Raw genomic sequence first — 15,164 nt, 5'->3', positions numbered from 1 at the left:
GACCGATTGATAAAAATCCAATGCAATTAAAGAAATCCACGCGCTTGCTGTAAGCCTCTTTCCTCTTCCGACGTGGTCTCATTGGCCTGTTCGGCTGTGCACTTCTTCAGGAAGGGATGGGTATCCCCCCCTGGTATTCGCGTATTCAGCAGGCAAGCAACACCCGCGAACGCCATCTCTCATACGGAGAGCGCGTTCGATGGAAATGTTTCTCGTCGAATCGCATTGATAACCTCAACACCCGCTCCCTCACTCACGCCGGATATTTATGGAATACATACTCGATAAGGCACCTTTGGTCTATAAGAGTCACCTCGTTCTATCCCCTTTAATCAGGGCATCTTCTATTCACATGCTCAGTCTAATGGAATGATTAATATCAAACATGGCGAACCCAATACTTCCGACGTCTTCTCTACCGAACATGCGTGTTGGGTTGTCACTGCATCCCGCATTCTACGTTACGTAAGGTCCTCCTTCAGCCCTGACTCCAGAGATCAAATCACTCACTGACTGGTTGAACGGCATACAGTAGCTGGATATTCTTCTCCAACTTGACCATATTGTTCAACAAATGGCTAATCGACAATGCTGGGTTTCGTAAGTACATGTATCTAGTATATGCCATGCGCTAGGCAGTGGCATCAGTCTACCAACGATGATACTAACACCGTCGTAGGATATCGTAAGCCACCCCTAGATATTGGGTTGGGTACGTCTTGCTAATATGATCCAAAGCGGTTATCTTGATATGGTGGCACATGACATTTGCGACCCTGGCGACCCAGTTCCTCGCCAGGACGACAAATCTCCTTGACAACCGCCACAGCGTCAAGATGACGAGGCCGTTCTACCTGAGAGCCGTGGTTCCCATCGGCCTGCTATACAGCGGGAGCATGGTCTGCAGTAACCTTGTTTACCTCTATCTCAATGTAGCATTTATCCAGATGCTCAAGGTAAGCAACCCTGTTCCACCGCCCCCTCTCCCCTATCAGTGCCAGCTAACAGGTGCTTACACGAAGGCGGCCTCTCCATTCTCAACCCTAGTGATAGCTTGGCTGTGGGGACAGGAGCATCCGACCACGCCGATGGCCCTCAAGATTCTGGTCATCGTCTTCGGCGTCCTGGTAGCCAGCGCGGGCGAGATCCACTTCTCCTGGACCGGCTTCTTCTACTCGCTGGGCGGCCTGGTCTTCGAGTCGGTCCGCGTCGTCATGATCCAGGCCCTGATGTCCGGCGACGACAACGCGGGCAGGAGAAACATGGACCCGCTCGTCAGCCTGTACTACTACGCCCCCGTCTGCGCCGTGACCAACTTCTTCGTCGCCTGGGCTACGGAGTGGCCCGCATTCGCCTGGGGCGACTTCATCGGCGCCGGCCCGTCGACGCTGGTTCTCAACGGCCTCGTCGCCTTCTTGCTGAATGTTTCGAGTGTCATGCTGGTAAGTGAAGTTCCGCCACCCCTGGGTCAACGCGATTCGCACTAAGCGAGCCAAGATTCTATATAGCTCGTGGACTAACTAACTTGACAACTACTGCAGATCGGGAAAACATCCGGGCTGGTACTCCACCTGACGGGAATATTGAAGAGCATCTTGCTCGTAGTCGCCTCCGTCTTCATCTGGGGAACGGCCATCTCTCCACTGCAGATCCTCGGCTACGGCACTGCCTTGACCGGCTTCGTCTTCTACAAGTCGAGCTGGTCTGATCTCAAAGCCGGCTACTCGTCCTGGTTAGCAAGGATGTGGGCGTCTCCGGCGTTCGATGAGAGGCTCCCCGGCCCCGTGGTCAGGAGGCTGTTGGGGCTGGTCCTGGCCATGTTTGTGCTGTTGGCGGTTTTCAGGTACATGCCTAGTGATTACTTGGACTACACTGCCATTGCTTTGCCACCCGGTCGCCCGCCATCGGCGGATAATGCGCCTAAGGAGTGACATATGCCTGGAGTCGGAGTGAGCGGCAAGTGAGGAGGGAATATAGGGTGATTATCAAGAAGATGGGAGATCTGAATACAGCCAGTCTAGAATCGCATGCTACCGGAGGACGCCTGCATGTCATACCTCGCCTTGCTGTGAGTGGCAGGGGGTCCAGCAGTAGGGATGGGGGACAACAATTGTGACTAGGTTGGTAGGGAGGCGAGGTGAGGTTGATAATCCCAAATGATTGGCTGCTCTCAACGCCGGTCAAGTGGTATGGGTTGTTTGAGTACGTGCTTGTGTGTAATCCTCTCAGCTTTGAGACCCATGCCACAGCATCAGCATTCGATCGTGCCAGCTAGCAAGTACTTGTGAGTAATCCTCCCTAACCGGGACCCATGCCATAGTTCTGTAAGCAGCTCGACCGCCTATTATTTTTCCCTTCTTTTCCCCTCTCCTCTTCGGGACAGCAGCTCCCCTCCTCGCTCTCTGTTTAGATAATTGGATTACAGGTACTTCCCAGGCACAGCCGAGACTTGACTGGGGCAAATTTTCCTGGCTAATCTTGCGATGGGATGACGTGACCTAGTTCTTACATGGAGAAGGAAAAAGAGATCAATACACTTCGGCATCAGCGTCTTGATTTTGATATGACCATCTGGATGACCGACGCATCTCTATCTATCTGCCCTATTTGAAAGATTCACCACCCAAGGAGTTTTCAACCGACCTGGTTATTCATTGATGCCTTCTTACAGCGATCCATCCATCTTTGCTCGCAAGCCCACTCTCCTCGTCCCCCCTTCTTCAGAACAGCGTAACATACACGTTCCCCCTTGAGCCCCGCCGTCAGTCGTGTTCCAGCGCCAATGGCCGCTCTGCGTGAGAGATGTGCCGTTGGGGATGCACTTGTCCACGATGCTGTCCATGAGGCTCGCGAGGTAGCTGGGCGCCACGAGCCAGGTGTCGCTGGCCTCGGCGCACAGAAAGATCCGGCAGCTGCCGTACTGGGCGTCCCAGCAGTAGCCCCCGTCCACCTCGTAGTTGTCGATGACGGTCGAGCGGTTGGCGATGTAGGGGAGAGTGCCTGACAGTCCCTGGCGGAGGGTCCCCAGAGCTAGACGGGGAGAGAGATGTTAGTTGATGATATGGATGAACGGGGACAACAGAGAGGATAGAAAAGGGGGCTCGAGAGAGTAGGTAAGTAGTAGGCAAGAAAGCACACTTACTGGGTAGCACTCGAGGTAGCCGGTCGAAGCATCAAAGATGGGGGAATCACTTTGATGGATGAATGCTCGCTTCTGGGGACGGAAGCATAAAGCTCCCGGAGAGCAGTGTCGTCGAGACCGGCAGCCACGATGCCTCCTTTGTTGGAGCTGGTGCTGAGGGTCACTGCGGAAGCGCGTGGGTTGGGCATGATGGAGGTGGTGACAGCAACTCCTCCCCCAGCGATAGGGCTGCCCATGGCAAGGCAAGCCTGCAGGAAGGCTACGAAGATGATCCACAGGTGCAGCATGGTTACAGACAGAGTTGCCGATGACCTTGTCGTTTCGAAGGTCGTTGGAAAAGGCGAGGGAGGATGCTTGATGTTGAGATGAGTGAGGCGTGCTGAAATGGATCAAGCCTGGAAAGCGATTGATAGACGAAAGCTCCTGTATATCTTGGCGCGGGAAGCAGTGGTGCAAGGCAGGGCAAGGCAGGGCAAGGCAGGGCAATTGCAGCAATTTGGGGCTCGAAAGGCTGTTGCACTGACTGATGTGGTTATTCCATTGGAAGGTACAGTTGCTATTGCCATGTTGGGTGAGTGACATAGTCGACATAACTGACAACAGCAGTCACCTCTGGCACTCTCTGACTCTGGACCATGTGATGCAGGATGATTTCCACTCGCGCCCAGAATATACCAGGTACAGGCCCATGCTTGATTACGGCGATGATTCAATTGATGTAATGCCCTGGTATGCTGAATCATCTCCTTTGCATGCATGGCCTTTTTGCTCCACGGGATATACCAGATTCATCAAGGACCAAAACACGACCCAAATCCGACAAATAATCTACTTCCCAGTGTGAACATTACCTACCTAAAGTAGCCTCCCAGTCTTCTTTCTTCAAACACCAGTTCCAGTGATATTGAGCGACTCCTGCCCGCGGTGCCCCAAGTGCACCCGATAGAACCCACAATTACCATTCAGGTCCTCACAATCGCCCTTCAGCCCGTCCTGCCCATTAACCACACAATACTGAAACAAGTGGTCGAGTTGCTCTCCTACCCACAGAAATGTCTGGTCAAGGCCCTCCGGATACGTGACCATATCGCCGGCGCAGAAGCGAGCCTTGCAGGTCCCCTCCATCCAGACCAGGCAGGTCCCGGAGAGCAGGTTGAGATCGCCCCCGTGGCATTGAACACGCTCAACCACCTGCTTGCAATCCTCAGGGATGACTGGGGAGGGCTAGGAAGAATGAACATGTTCAGGGCCCGCGCTCACTCACTCAATGCTCCTAGGGGAAACGCGTACTTACAGAAATCTGGTAACAGGTGTAGTAATCTCTCTTCTCGAGGAGGCGACTCGCACGACTCATGATAACTCGCCTACCAGCACCAGTGCTGGTAGGTGCAATGGACTCTGGGGTTGGGTCATTAGACGCAGCAAGTTGGCCAAGCCGTCCGGGTCGCCCCGGTAGAGCTGTAGGCACGGCAGAGGCGGCGGCAGCCAGAAGAAGTAGAAACGCACGCTTGGAGTCCATGATGTGACTACATGAAGTCAAGCCGGAGAGGTAGCATCCATCTCTCGTAGAATTAACCCTATCGAATGGACAGAGACTTGTGGACAATGAGTCTGATTCCAAGGCGGTAGAGCCATTTGATCCGAAGCCGGGAATCGTGCCACCGATCTCAGACACAGTCTGAGCAAGTGCTACCAGAAACCCGGGAAACGTCTCGCTGACCGCATAGAGCAGTCGCGTACGGTATAACACTCTCCAAGCCTACACCGTTTAGCTGGAGCTGCCTCTAGAATTCGACGTTGTTAGATCATTTGTTGAAATTAGAAGTGATATCCCGACATGCACCCAGGCGATTAGAGGTCCAACACAACTAGACTAACTGACCCCTTTTAAAGAAACAAAAGCAGGAACCAAACCGTCTTGCAAAATAGACTCAACCGAGACGCCATACACGCACAGAAGTTCCCGAGCGCCAAAATCATTTGAATGACCTCCTCACCTGATATAACCGTATGAATCTGTCTCGTATCCATATATTGTACAACAAACAGTACACTGCCATGTTTCAACCACAGCTCACCCATAGCAAGTATAGGTTCCCGGTTGGCGACATAAGCCCACCTCCTTTCAAGGTCACTCATAGTATGCACCTACATCCGTACCATAATAGGCCAAGTACCGTAATTATCTGGTTATTCAAGTAGGCAGTTCATTGGGACCATTGCCAGCATGTTCCAATTCCTGCGGGATTTGTCGGGGTTCAGAAGGGTCCGAGCCACTCCAGATACAATATAATGAAGTTGAGGCGGTAGTTGCTCGCTTTGTGGGTTTGCACCGCTTGCGGGACCGGGAGGCGGAAGCGATGATGATCTCCCTTTGCGTCGTCGACGATACACGAACCAGGCAGCATACGAGACGACCACCATTCGTAGCGGCGCCTGCTCCCACACCGATCCCAGCTGCTGCGCCGGCGGGCAGATCAGAGCTTGTCGATACCAAAGTCGTCGAGCTGGGTGCGTTTGGAGCTACGTGGCTGCTCGTAGGTGAAGTGCCTCTTTCAGACGTACTCGTACCCATCGTGGGTTGAGTAGCAACTGGTTCGCCATCATCGGGAACGGCGTAGAAGGGCCTAAGGTCACCAGGTGCAGCGGCATTGAACTGTTGCTTCATGGCAATGCTGCAGTTGCGCAGACCAGGCTGCGGAAAGTAGCAACAAGCCCCTAACTTCTCCGACTTGAGGTAGGTTACGTCCCAAAAGTCGAGAGCTTTCAAACACCCGTGATCAGTGTGATATTCCTCAATATTCGATTGAGCTGCCCAGACGATCAAATAGCTTGGACTTACGACAGAGCACCCTGCAGAATGGTAATGGGAAGTAGGAGCTCGTACAGCCCGCCGCATAAAAACCACTCCTACCGTCCAATGGATGTGTATAATGACACAACCCATCACTCACGCAGGTGTCTCCAGTAACACAGCATGGCACCGCCGGAACGGAGGTATTCGTTGGTCCACACGGTCTTTGTCCACCATACAGCGCTGGGCCGTTTCCCCAATGATAGCTCCAACAGGACATGATATAGCGGAATCTTCTCTGGAAGTTGTTTTGCCGATTGCTTGCAGCTAGCCATCACCCATGCGCGCAGGAGTGAAACGGCCTAGATATATAGCTCGCACATGCTGGTAGATATGCAGCCCGAGACTTCTATATTCAGCCCAGGCTGAAGCGTCTGGCGGAGGCGAAGTTTTGCGCCAGGTTATCACGCGTCCCGTGTAACAGCATTAGTTCGCCCAAGAAAGACACTGGGCCACAAGGGGCACACACGATGCATCCAGAGGAGGTACGACAGGTCGCGGACTTACCGATTGCGCCTGATCGATAACAAGATGAGCGAGAGTGCCAAGTTGAACTGGGGGTTCACAAGAAGCGATGGCGAGGGACCCAGCATATGCTGATATCGCAGTGGTCTCGACAACATAATCTAAGCCTCGCGGTTGGACACGGCCATCGATCGAGTTCTTCGTCAGATCGGAATCAACCAAGCATGCAAGCACAGTTTATTCAACGGGTCCCGACCCGAACCACGCCACGACTCGAGATGCCCGGGTAGCCGACATGGCCGCAACTCGGTGCGAGCCTAGAGTGGGAGCCAAAAACACGTGCCGGGCGCATGGTTCTTCTGCCTGAGGGTGTCACATGCGGCGGGATACAGTGGCACGATTTGTGCAATTGTACCCGCACTCTGAATATCAGCGACGATCTCGTCGTGCCATAGCATACCTAACCACGCTCTATGCTCTGATGGTCCTGCTCCACCAAGCAAAGATTTTGTAAGGATCAAACAGAAGATCAATCAGCCATACCGCTTTATTGGAACTCTTGTTGAGTGACAGGTGCGCCTCTGCAGCCTGTGCTCGTCTTCATTCGTAACCGAGTGACATTTTCAACAGGTGCCACAAGCCGGCCAAGTCCCAGCCAGACGCATTTAGATGACGGCACTGGCTCAGCCTCCGAATGCCTCTTCCTACAGGATGAACGAAATGTGAACGAACAGGAATCGCTTTCATAGTAGCCATGACAGCGCCAGTAAGTTTGGTCGGAAGGTTCGAATGGTGCTAAATATAGAGGGGATTCAAGGTTGAGGCCCGTCAACCTAAAAGCAAAGTACGTTCAACCATTCAAGGGGTTGGCAAGCTGGCAAAGAAAGCCACATGGGAATGAATGCCAAGCAGCCGCCACACATTGACTGGGGCTTTCCCCCTATTGAACCATGCCAATGTAGCATAAAGTGCCAAAAAAGGAAAAACGCCATGCATATCGTTACACATATAGATTTGCGGATAAATTGGGGCAGTGAGGGTCGATCACTGGGAACGCGGTTATTAGACAATTTCCATCACCATCTGCTCCGAGCCTTGTACGAACATCCAAACGTCATCGATGGAACGAAAAGGCTCTTTAACGGATATCAATGCCAGTGCCCGCGAACTAAAGTAGTAGCCGATGAGGGTTTTGGTCATGGAAGATGAAGATGAACATTACTTAATAGCTAGGCGTTGCCGCCTTTCGCCTTCGTCTTCGTCTTCGTCGTCCTTAGCACCAGACAGGCGCTTGGGGTTGTTAATTGAGATAGAGACATGCTGCTCCTCCTGCTGCTGCTGCTGCTGCTGCTGCGGTTGCTGATAGCAAGAAGCAGTCCAGACACTTCCAATCCATGTCATCACTGGGCCAGAATAGGCATGTACATAACGTACGTTACGTGCATGTAGGGAGAACCCTGCGACGAGCGATAAAAGTCGTTAGTCGCATGCATGTACGCGGCGATATCGCCTCATACGGCGCGCGGCCCAGTTGCTTTTTACTTGCTTTTCCGTGCCTTCTCGGCCGGTAAGTCTTTCCTCCTTGACATGCTAGCTCATAGGGTTTGAAGGTCTTCCTCGCAAAGCTGGACAAGTGCTTGTCAAACAAACTGCCGAGCAGGGAATCATGTCGCATAGCCCTTGCATGGGATGGTTTTTCTGCAACAAGGCTCCTCACTCCTGCTCCTCTTCTCTGAGGTATGCAGAAAGGAGAATCGGCAGACGCAAAGTAATATGCCGGCTATACGGCTTTTTTTCTTCTTCTCTCTCTGATGTTGTGCGAATTGCGCCGTGCTGGTCAATGGGACTGTTCCCTTGAAGCTGGCCATGATCGAGTCGCGGCGCGTGCTAAGAGACCCCACCGTGGCCTGGAATTGGGCCATGTCCGGTGATAGTGCTTGATCGCGTAGTGCCAGGCGTGACCCTAGCTCTCCTAGTTCTCGCAGCGATAGCAGGTCAACTGCGCCTTTAGGAGCACTTCCGGTCGATAGTGAGAACTGCAGCTCGTCGTCGCTTCTTATACTCGAGCTAGAGTTTTGGGCACTTTGAAGCGGGATGCGGGGTGAGCTACTAACAATTGTGTCATCATCAGCATCATCATTATCATCATGCCCCAAATATGTACCTACATTCGATCACTATCCGAGCCCGGGCACGTAGGTACGTGCTTGATGCTGAGGAGCATTGGGATCAACCCTGGTCTCCCTATCAACCACAAATCAACAGAGCGCACGCAATAACGGGAACTGTCTCAGCCGGTTCACGTGAGAGCCGGTCAAACAAGAAACAAACGAGGATTTGACCATAGCAAAGGCGCCAGGCTCCTTGACCTGGAGTGCTATGTCATTTTGGTTTGCATCATGAGCAGGACCGTCCATGCTGCTACTTGGAGTCTGTCTGTAACCCGCTACCGGCGCAAAGAACGGCCAAAGGCCCTGGATTGGTCAAAGGTCTGCAGCAGCAGAAAGAAACCTTGGTGCTTGGCACCATCTTTGGGCCAGTTAAGCTTAGCGCAGCCTACCCCGAGCACGCTGCACAACGCGCCCTGCTGCAGCAGCTCCCTAGTGGCCTCTAGTGCCCTAGCTGCCCTACATAGCTGCCCTAGCTGCTTCCGCTAGCCCGGAAGTGGGCGCGCGCGGGCTGCGACCTGCTTTTTCACAGCCGCTAAAGAAGTTTAGACGCCCCTTTTGCGACGCGCATTTACAGGCGAGATTGGCCTGTCATCGGTTGATTTGATCTTGATTGACCCTGTCATCCCAGCCGGCCCCCCCACCTTGAAATTGCTGGGTTCCAACGAACTAGCAGGCGGGATCTTCCATCCACTCTGGGAGGCGCTAGATTGGCTAGCAGGATCCAGGGACAGGGTTGCTTTCGGGGAGGGAGCAGAGGAGCAGTGCAGAAAGCAGTGGTTCCCAATGGGTTCTGCAGTGGGAGAGCAACGGTGCGAGACAAGCTAGTAGTAGAGGAAGAGACGAGGAAAAAGAGACAGGCATCACCTGCTGTTCTGGCCTGCTCTTTGATGCGTACGTACGTACCTACGTTCGATATTGCATGACCCCTTCCCGTATCTCTTGTAATACATAGCATCTAGCTCCCGCTCTTTGCTTGGCTTCACCCTCGTTCTTGTCTTATTCCTGTCTTGTCTTGTCTTGTTGTCAGTCGGCCCATCCACTCCTTCTCTTCTTACCATTCTCGTCCCATAACAGGCCGTCGGACCCCCCAGCTTCTTTGCCTTTTGCTCTTAGCCTCTAAGTGCCTTACGCCCTTACGCAACACGAGTACGAAGCTGCCTCTCAACAAACAAGCCATCGACTGATCAATTGAATGAATCACCTTGCTTGTCGTTCCTTCTTCCTATCACCTGCTTCGTTTCACCTTGCTTGAAACCTGCCTCGCTCGACATTGTTCGCGCAATCGTCCCAGTTTCATCAAAGCTCCTCCAGCAAACGCCACCCCAGCATCCGAGCATCTTATTGTGCCCAAATGCTTTGAACAAACGACAATCCCATTTTATCCTTATAATTTTGGAAGGGGTAGAAGCAATTCGACGACCCTTTTTCCTTTGATCTGGGAGCTATTCTCCGGATAATACCATACACACAACAAAACAAAAACCAAACACCAAAAACCCGACCACAATGGCGCCGCAAACCAACAACACCGACAGCTCAGAGAAGGGCCCCGTGGTGGTAAACACCACGGACCTGGTACACTCGAGCAACGTCTCCGGGACGACGACGCTGGGCGCCAACGAGAAGGACGTGGTGGAAACGAGCATGGAGCTCGGGCGGAACTCGAGCGTGTCGACGCCCAGCACGGCGCACCACCTGAACCCCTTCGACGCCGACATTGAGGCGCTGCGCTCGTCCGACAACCTCAACCGCAAGTCGATATCGGCCACGCCCCCGAACCCGAACTGCTCGGTCTGGCCCGGCCAGGACCACTGGAAGCGCAAGGCCAAGGCGGCCAAGAGGCAGAACCGGACATGCAACTGCATGGCGCACCTCAGCAAACGGAATCGGATAATCGCCAAGCTCCTCCTTGGCCTGCTCATCATTGGCATTGCCGTCGGCGTCGGCGTCGGCATCAGCAAGCCCTTAGGCGCCGACATCTGGAAGCCCAAGGGGGCCTAGGGCGGTCCTCTCACTTCACGGATTTCTACCAACTAGAGAAAACCCCATCTTGCGGGTCGTCGTCATCATCAATCATCGCCTCGTGTGCAGGATGCCACCTTTGGTTCGACACGCACGAACGACACTACGCATTGCTGCTCCACTCGGGGCCTGTTTCGTGTATATATTTTTTCACCGCCGATATAATGGCAAACGCAAGAGATCAGCCTTGCCGCATCGCATCAGGGAAAGAAAATAGGGTTTTACGGATGGCGTTTTGGGGAGTTGGCTTTATCATTGGGCACCAGGGAACGGCCTAGAGTATTTACGCGGACCAAAGCATTTGGACCTTCATTCACAGCGACTCAGTATAGGGGATTATTACATGTACGAGCCAACGAATTGGTTCGCCAGACATTTTGGCGCAACAGCAAGCATATGTATTTGAATACGAGAACCGGTCGACTTTGAAAGACAAGTCGACGACATGAACCACCACACACACACACACACACACATCTTTTCGGCATACGCCCAGAAAAATCCCATCGTTCGCAAATGTGATGACTATGTGTGATATGCAACCTGCAATGGTTTCGCATTGAATTGACAGGCGCCGGTGACGCCCATGCAGCAGCCGTGCAGCGATTTCTGTTGAGCGGCTCCTCCATTGCCGGCTAACTTACATAAGTCATTTCGACCTGCATACGGCCATCCACAAATCATGATTGACTGATTCCGTCCGATATAGCGTCCGGTATAGCCCCGACCTGAAACAGCATGTGCCATTTATATCCAAACAGTCTTTCTCTGCCATCCTGCCCACGACCTGGTTTTGCACCCTACCGTACGGAGTACTGTACAGGCGACACAGGACAAGTTCGAAACCAAAAACTGGACGGCCAGAACGACCAACAAGAATACGATCGTCTGAAACGGGAGAAAGCCAACCCCCACTAAACTATTTTGGTCCCCGTCATTGAGCGTCGTGCGAACTTGCTTCTGGGCAACTGCTGCCACCGTGGCAGCGGTAGAGCAGAGCAGGCGGCTCTGAAACGGGTTGCTTTTTGTCGCTGGCGAACGAACGCTTAACCTTATCCCCCGTCTAAATGGCATGCATGCATTGCAGATCGTCAAGTTCAACCAGCCTTTTCGCTTTTTTTTTCTTCTTCCTTTTTTTTCCCCCTGGCCCAATATGCATGACGGCCACGGAATCATACGAGAAAGAGGGCTTTGACGCAGAGAATTTTCGCATTAACACGGTTCGTATTCGACTGTGCCGCAGCTACCACTTTACTATGCGGGCGGCTGTGTAGGCGTGGGCAATATTGGTTCAGGACCGTACTTGGACCATGCCCATCCATATATTCGGAGTCCGCTAGCCTACAGAGTGCAGCCCGCCAGGGCCAATCAGGGCTAACCGTCTTGGCTACCATCCACCCCATCGTGGGAAGGGAAGCTCCACCAGCCTGATCCGGCTTTGGAGAGAGAGAGAGGGAGAGTCGGCCGGGCGGGCTTGTACCACTATTTTCGAATCTACTGGGTCGCGTACATCTATCTCTGGGACTCCCCGATCTTCCGCGCGCACGCGATTCATGAACGGGTGGGAAAGGATCCCAGTAGTACTTTTGTAGGAAGTTACTACAGTACTAAGAGCCAGCACTACAGTAAACTGGGATCAACCCGTCCCGATGAGAAGGAAGACGAAACATCGCTGACCGCCATTGCGTAGGCATGTTTATGTGCGTCCCGTCTTCCGAAAGATCGGCGGCATGATCAAGTTGTTAAAGGCGGCAGGGGCACACGGAATGGACAGGAAGCGGCCGTGAACCCCCGGGGGGCCACCCGTCCGTGAGTGTGTGCCGAGATCTGTGGTCGGGATTTGAGAATACCCGGCTTCCTGACTCGAGCTTCCATTTCCGGAGTACCGGCGCTCAAGGTGGGACATGCACTATTGGAAAGTCAGTATTTCGGACGCAGAACTACAACAAATAAGGTTACCAAGATGGTGCGCGTGAGCAAAGGAAACGGTCAATCGGATGGAAGAAGAAAGCAGAATGCATGCAAGTAATTTGTGCCTCAAATCACTACTATCCTTAGGTACTACCTACTAGGCCAAGCAAAGCAACCTAGCACTTGGAATGATCGGGAGGGTAAAGTGCGGTTCGGCATCTCTCTCTCCCTCTCTCTCTATCTCTCGGGATCCACACGGGCTGGGGCCGGAACGATGCAGCTGACTCCCGTAGCAGAAAAGGCTGGATCTTTTCCTTCTTGTCTTTTTTGTCCCCCACCCCCCGCATCCATTGAGCAATCCCGGTTCGATCAGACGTAACCAAGCCCACTGCCGTCACTCCAGGCCCTCTGCTCCCCCGCTCCGTGCGGATGATGCCCCCATCGTAGCGGCCTCGCCGTACATGGGCGCCGTGGGACGAGGTAGGGTAAGGCGCGGCGTCGACATCCTGGTTGCTACTGCTCTCTTGCTGATGCTGCTGTTGCTGGTATTCCTGTGGGCGGTACGGATTGGTGGAGTACCGCGACCGCGGTGTCACGGGCGTCAAGCTATCGTGGTTTCTTCTATTGTTCATGTTGTTGTTGCTACCGCCGCCGCTTCGGGGCGCGGCGGGTTCCCAAGGGTTGTTAGGATGACGCGAAGTGGTTGTGCCTGCTGCCGCCGACGACTCTGCCGTTGTTGTTGTTGTTGTTGCGGTGGTTGTTGCTGCGGTTACTATTGTGAGTTCACTGCGGTTAGCGCCTTTCCGACCTGCTGCTGCTGCACTGCTGCTTTCCGCCTCTCCCGCAGCAGCATCATACCTCCAGGGGTGATAATACCTGTCCAGCTTGGCGGCCCGGCCCGTCTCGAGGTCGTTCCTGGCCTTGGTGGCCGCGGCGCGGCGGTCCCGCCAGGTCGAGTAGACCGCGATGGCGAGGAAGATGACGGGGATGAGGAAGATGATGACGTAGAGCCAGGTCCAGTCGGTCCCGTCGCCCTTGAAGGGGTCTTCTGCCGATTCTTTGGTTTCCCCCATGGTGTGTAGGTGCTTCTCGTCTTGTCGTTGCAAGGATGTTCCGTCCCTTCTTTCTTCTCTCGATTGTCTTATTCTCTTTTCTTTTTTCAACCTGCAGATGTAGGCAAGATGCCAATCAATCAATGATATGGCAAGGCTGTCGAAGAATACGGTAAAGTGTGAAGTAGAAGTGTCGAGCTATTCTCCCCGACGGACGAACCCGAAAGAAGAAGAAAAGAAAAAGCGACAAGAGATCAACTCTTGATATGCTCGGGTCGCCCTCGTCCAGGAGGAGATGAAAGCCCTTGGAAATGAGGTGGGAAAATAGAGTTTGTGCAAGCACAATAGTAATGAAATGAGACCAATATGAAGCTGCTGCTCGTTGCTGTGTCAATGTCTTAAGCAGAGGTGAGAGGAAAAAACGCCCAGCGCCAAAATAAGCGGCCGTGGTGGAAGAGCGAGGCGTGTTGGGGCTTTTTATCGGAATTGTTGTAAACAAGGGAGGGCGGTCCAGGCCCTTGCCAGAAAGGCCTCGACGGGGCCTTTGTTTCGTCTAGTTCCCTCTGCACAATCCAATTCATGTAAATTTTTTTCTTCTTTGTTTAGACGACCTTTGTGCGGTTGTTGGGGGAAACAATGCAATTGGTTGGTGGTGGTGATGGCTGTTGTAAGTGAGGCACGTCGATCACGTCGATCCCTTCCTCGTTTCCGTAAATGTACCTGGTGCCTGGTGCCTAACTAACCCTCCATACTTACTTCACGACGATTCTTAAGAGCACCCTCTGCTTCGACTACTACTCGAACGGTCCAATCCCCTTCCCGGGGAAGGGGGTAGGTAGCCTTTCTTAACCCCATCCTCCTTGCGCCATCGGCAGCAAGCCACGTGTTTACGATCAACTCAAAATGAGCTGGAGGCCAGAGAGAACAGAAACTGCCATACGGGCCTGCTCGACGCGCATGATAGGCACCATCGAAGGGCGGAAGACATATATTTGGACGGTTTGAAGCCCCAGTGAGTGTGGACAAATGAATCTATTCTGTTTTGGCTATGTGGTAGGACCGGCGAAACCAGCCGTCCCGTGTAAGGAGGTATGTGTGTTAGGTATATGCCTCTAGACGGACATCTACTTGTCTACGCCGTTTTACTTCTGAGCCGCGCAGCGTTGCGAACCAACGGCCAAAGCCGCCGCACCGACCCCAAGCCGCCCTTTTTGGAGCTGGGCACGAAAGGGGGGAAGGTCACATAACCATCCTCATCCTCGTCCCCGTCCCCGTCCACGGCCTTGGCAGCATCAACAGCCCTCTCCCCTTCATCACCCTCGCCGTCGTGGTTATTGACGTTCCCTGCTCCTTCTCTACCTCCTTCCCCGCCAGGAGTAGCAGTAGTAACGGTAGTCCTCGTCTCCCTCTGTTTCCCCTTATCCATCTTCGTCTTCTCCCTCGTCAGTCTCCTCCGCTTCTTCCACCAGTGCCCCGCCACCGTCGCGAGCACCGCGGCGAAAGCGAGAGAGCCCGTGGTGACGCCCACGATTACCGACATACTGGGT

The 15,164-nt window shown here is 53.4% G+C and overlaps 7 protein-coding genes across 7 annotated transcripts; 2 read left to right on the top strand and 5 right to left on the bottom strand.

The window, feature by feature from the left end:
* Positions 1–385: 385 nt before the first annotated feature.
* Positions 386–1,931, top strand: PG986_000415 (uncharacterized protein; the record flags this gene model as incomplete). The annotated part of the gene is made up of 5 exons (XM_066836637.1): positions 386–465; positions 533–600; positions 680–685; positions 739–1,442; positions 1,542–1,931. 5 exons carry the CDS (start codon positions 386–388, stop codon positions 1,929–1,931), a joined length of 1,248 nt encoding a protein of 415 aa, XP_066705530.1.
* A 734-nt stretch (positions 1,932–2,665) lies between these two features.
* On the bottom strand, positions 2,666–4,661 carry PG986_000414 (uncharacterized protein; the record flags this gene model as incomplete). The annotated part of the gene is made up of 5 exons (XM_066836636.1): positions 2,666–3,030; positions 3,153–3,390; positions 3,440–3,537; positions 4,102–4,366; positions 4,437–4,661. 5 exons carry the CDS (start codon positions 4,659–4,661, stop codon positions 2,666–2,668), a joined length of 1,191 nt encoding a protein of 396 aa, XP_066705529.1.
* A 675-nt stretch (positions 4,662–5,336) lies between these two features.
* On the bottom strand, positions 5,337–5,810 carry PG986_000413 (uncharacterized protein; the record flags this gene model as incomplete). Its single annotated transcript, XM_066836635.1, has 1 exon — positions 5,337–5,810. One exon carries the CDS (start codon positions 5,808–5,810, stop codon positions 5,337–5,339), a length of 474 nt encoding a protein of 157 aa, XP_066705528.1.
* Positions 5,811–7,679: 1,869 nt separating this feature from the next.
* Positions 7,680–8,685, bottom strand: PG986_000412 (uncharacterized protein; the record flags this gene model as incomplete). The annotated part of the gene is made up of 3 exons (XM_066836634.1): positions 7,680–7,864; positions 8,248–8,567; positions 8,630–8,685. 3 exons carry the CDS (start codon positions 8,683–8,685, stop codon positions 7,680–7,682), a joined length of 561 nt encoding a protein of 186 aa, XP_066705527.1.
* Positions 8,686–10,138: 1,453 nt separating this feature from the next.
* On the top strand, positions 10,139–10,633 carry PG986_000411 (uncharacterized protein; the record flags this gene model as incomplete). The annotated part of the gene is made up of 1 exon (XM_066836633.1): positions 10,139–10,633. One exon carries the CDS (start codon positions 10,139–10,141, stop codon positions 10,631–10,633), a length of 495 nt encoding a protein of 164 aa, XP_066705526.1.
* Positions 10,634–12,350: 1,717 nt separating this feature from the next.
* PG986_000410 (uncharacterized protein) lies at positions 12,351–13,638 on the bottom strand (the record flags this gene model as incomplete). The annotated part of the gene is made up of 2 exons (XM_066836632.1): positions 12,351–12,563; positions 13,027–13,638. 2 exons carry the CDS (start codon positions 13,636–13,638, stop codon positions 12,351–12,353), a joined length of 825 nt encoding a protein of 274 aa, XP_066705525.1.
* A 1,111-nt stretch (positions 13,639–14,749) lies between these two features.
* PG986_000409 (uncharacterized protein) lies at positions 14,750–15,157 on the bottom strand (the record flags this gene model as incomplete). The annotated part of the gene is made up of 1 exon (XM_066836631.1): positions 14,750–15,157. The coding sequence occupies one exon, from the start codon at positions 15,155–15,157 to the stop codon at positions 14,750–14,752; it is 408 nt and encodes a 135-aa protein (XP_066705524.1).
* Positions 15,158–15,164: the final 7 nt, after the last annotated feature.

Source organism: Apiospora aurea, assembly GCF_038362705.1.
Source record: "Apiospora aurea strain CBS 24483 chromosome Unknown utg000001l_segment0_segment0, whole genome shotgun sequence".
Taxonomy (NCBI): Eukaryota; Fungi; Ascomycota; class Sordariomycetes; order Amphisphaeriales; family Apiosporaceae; genus Apiospora; species Apiospora aurea.
Note: the sequence above shows the minus strand (reverse complement) of the source record. Positions and strands in the feature narration are given on the sequence as shown.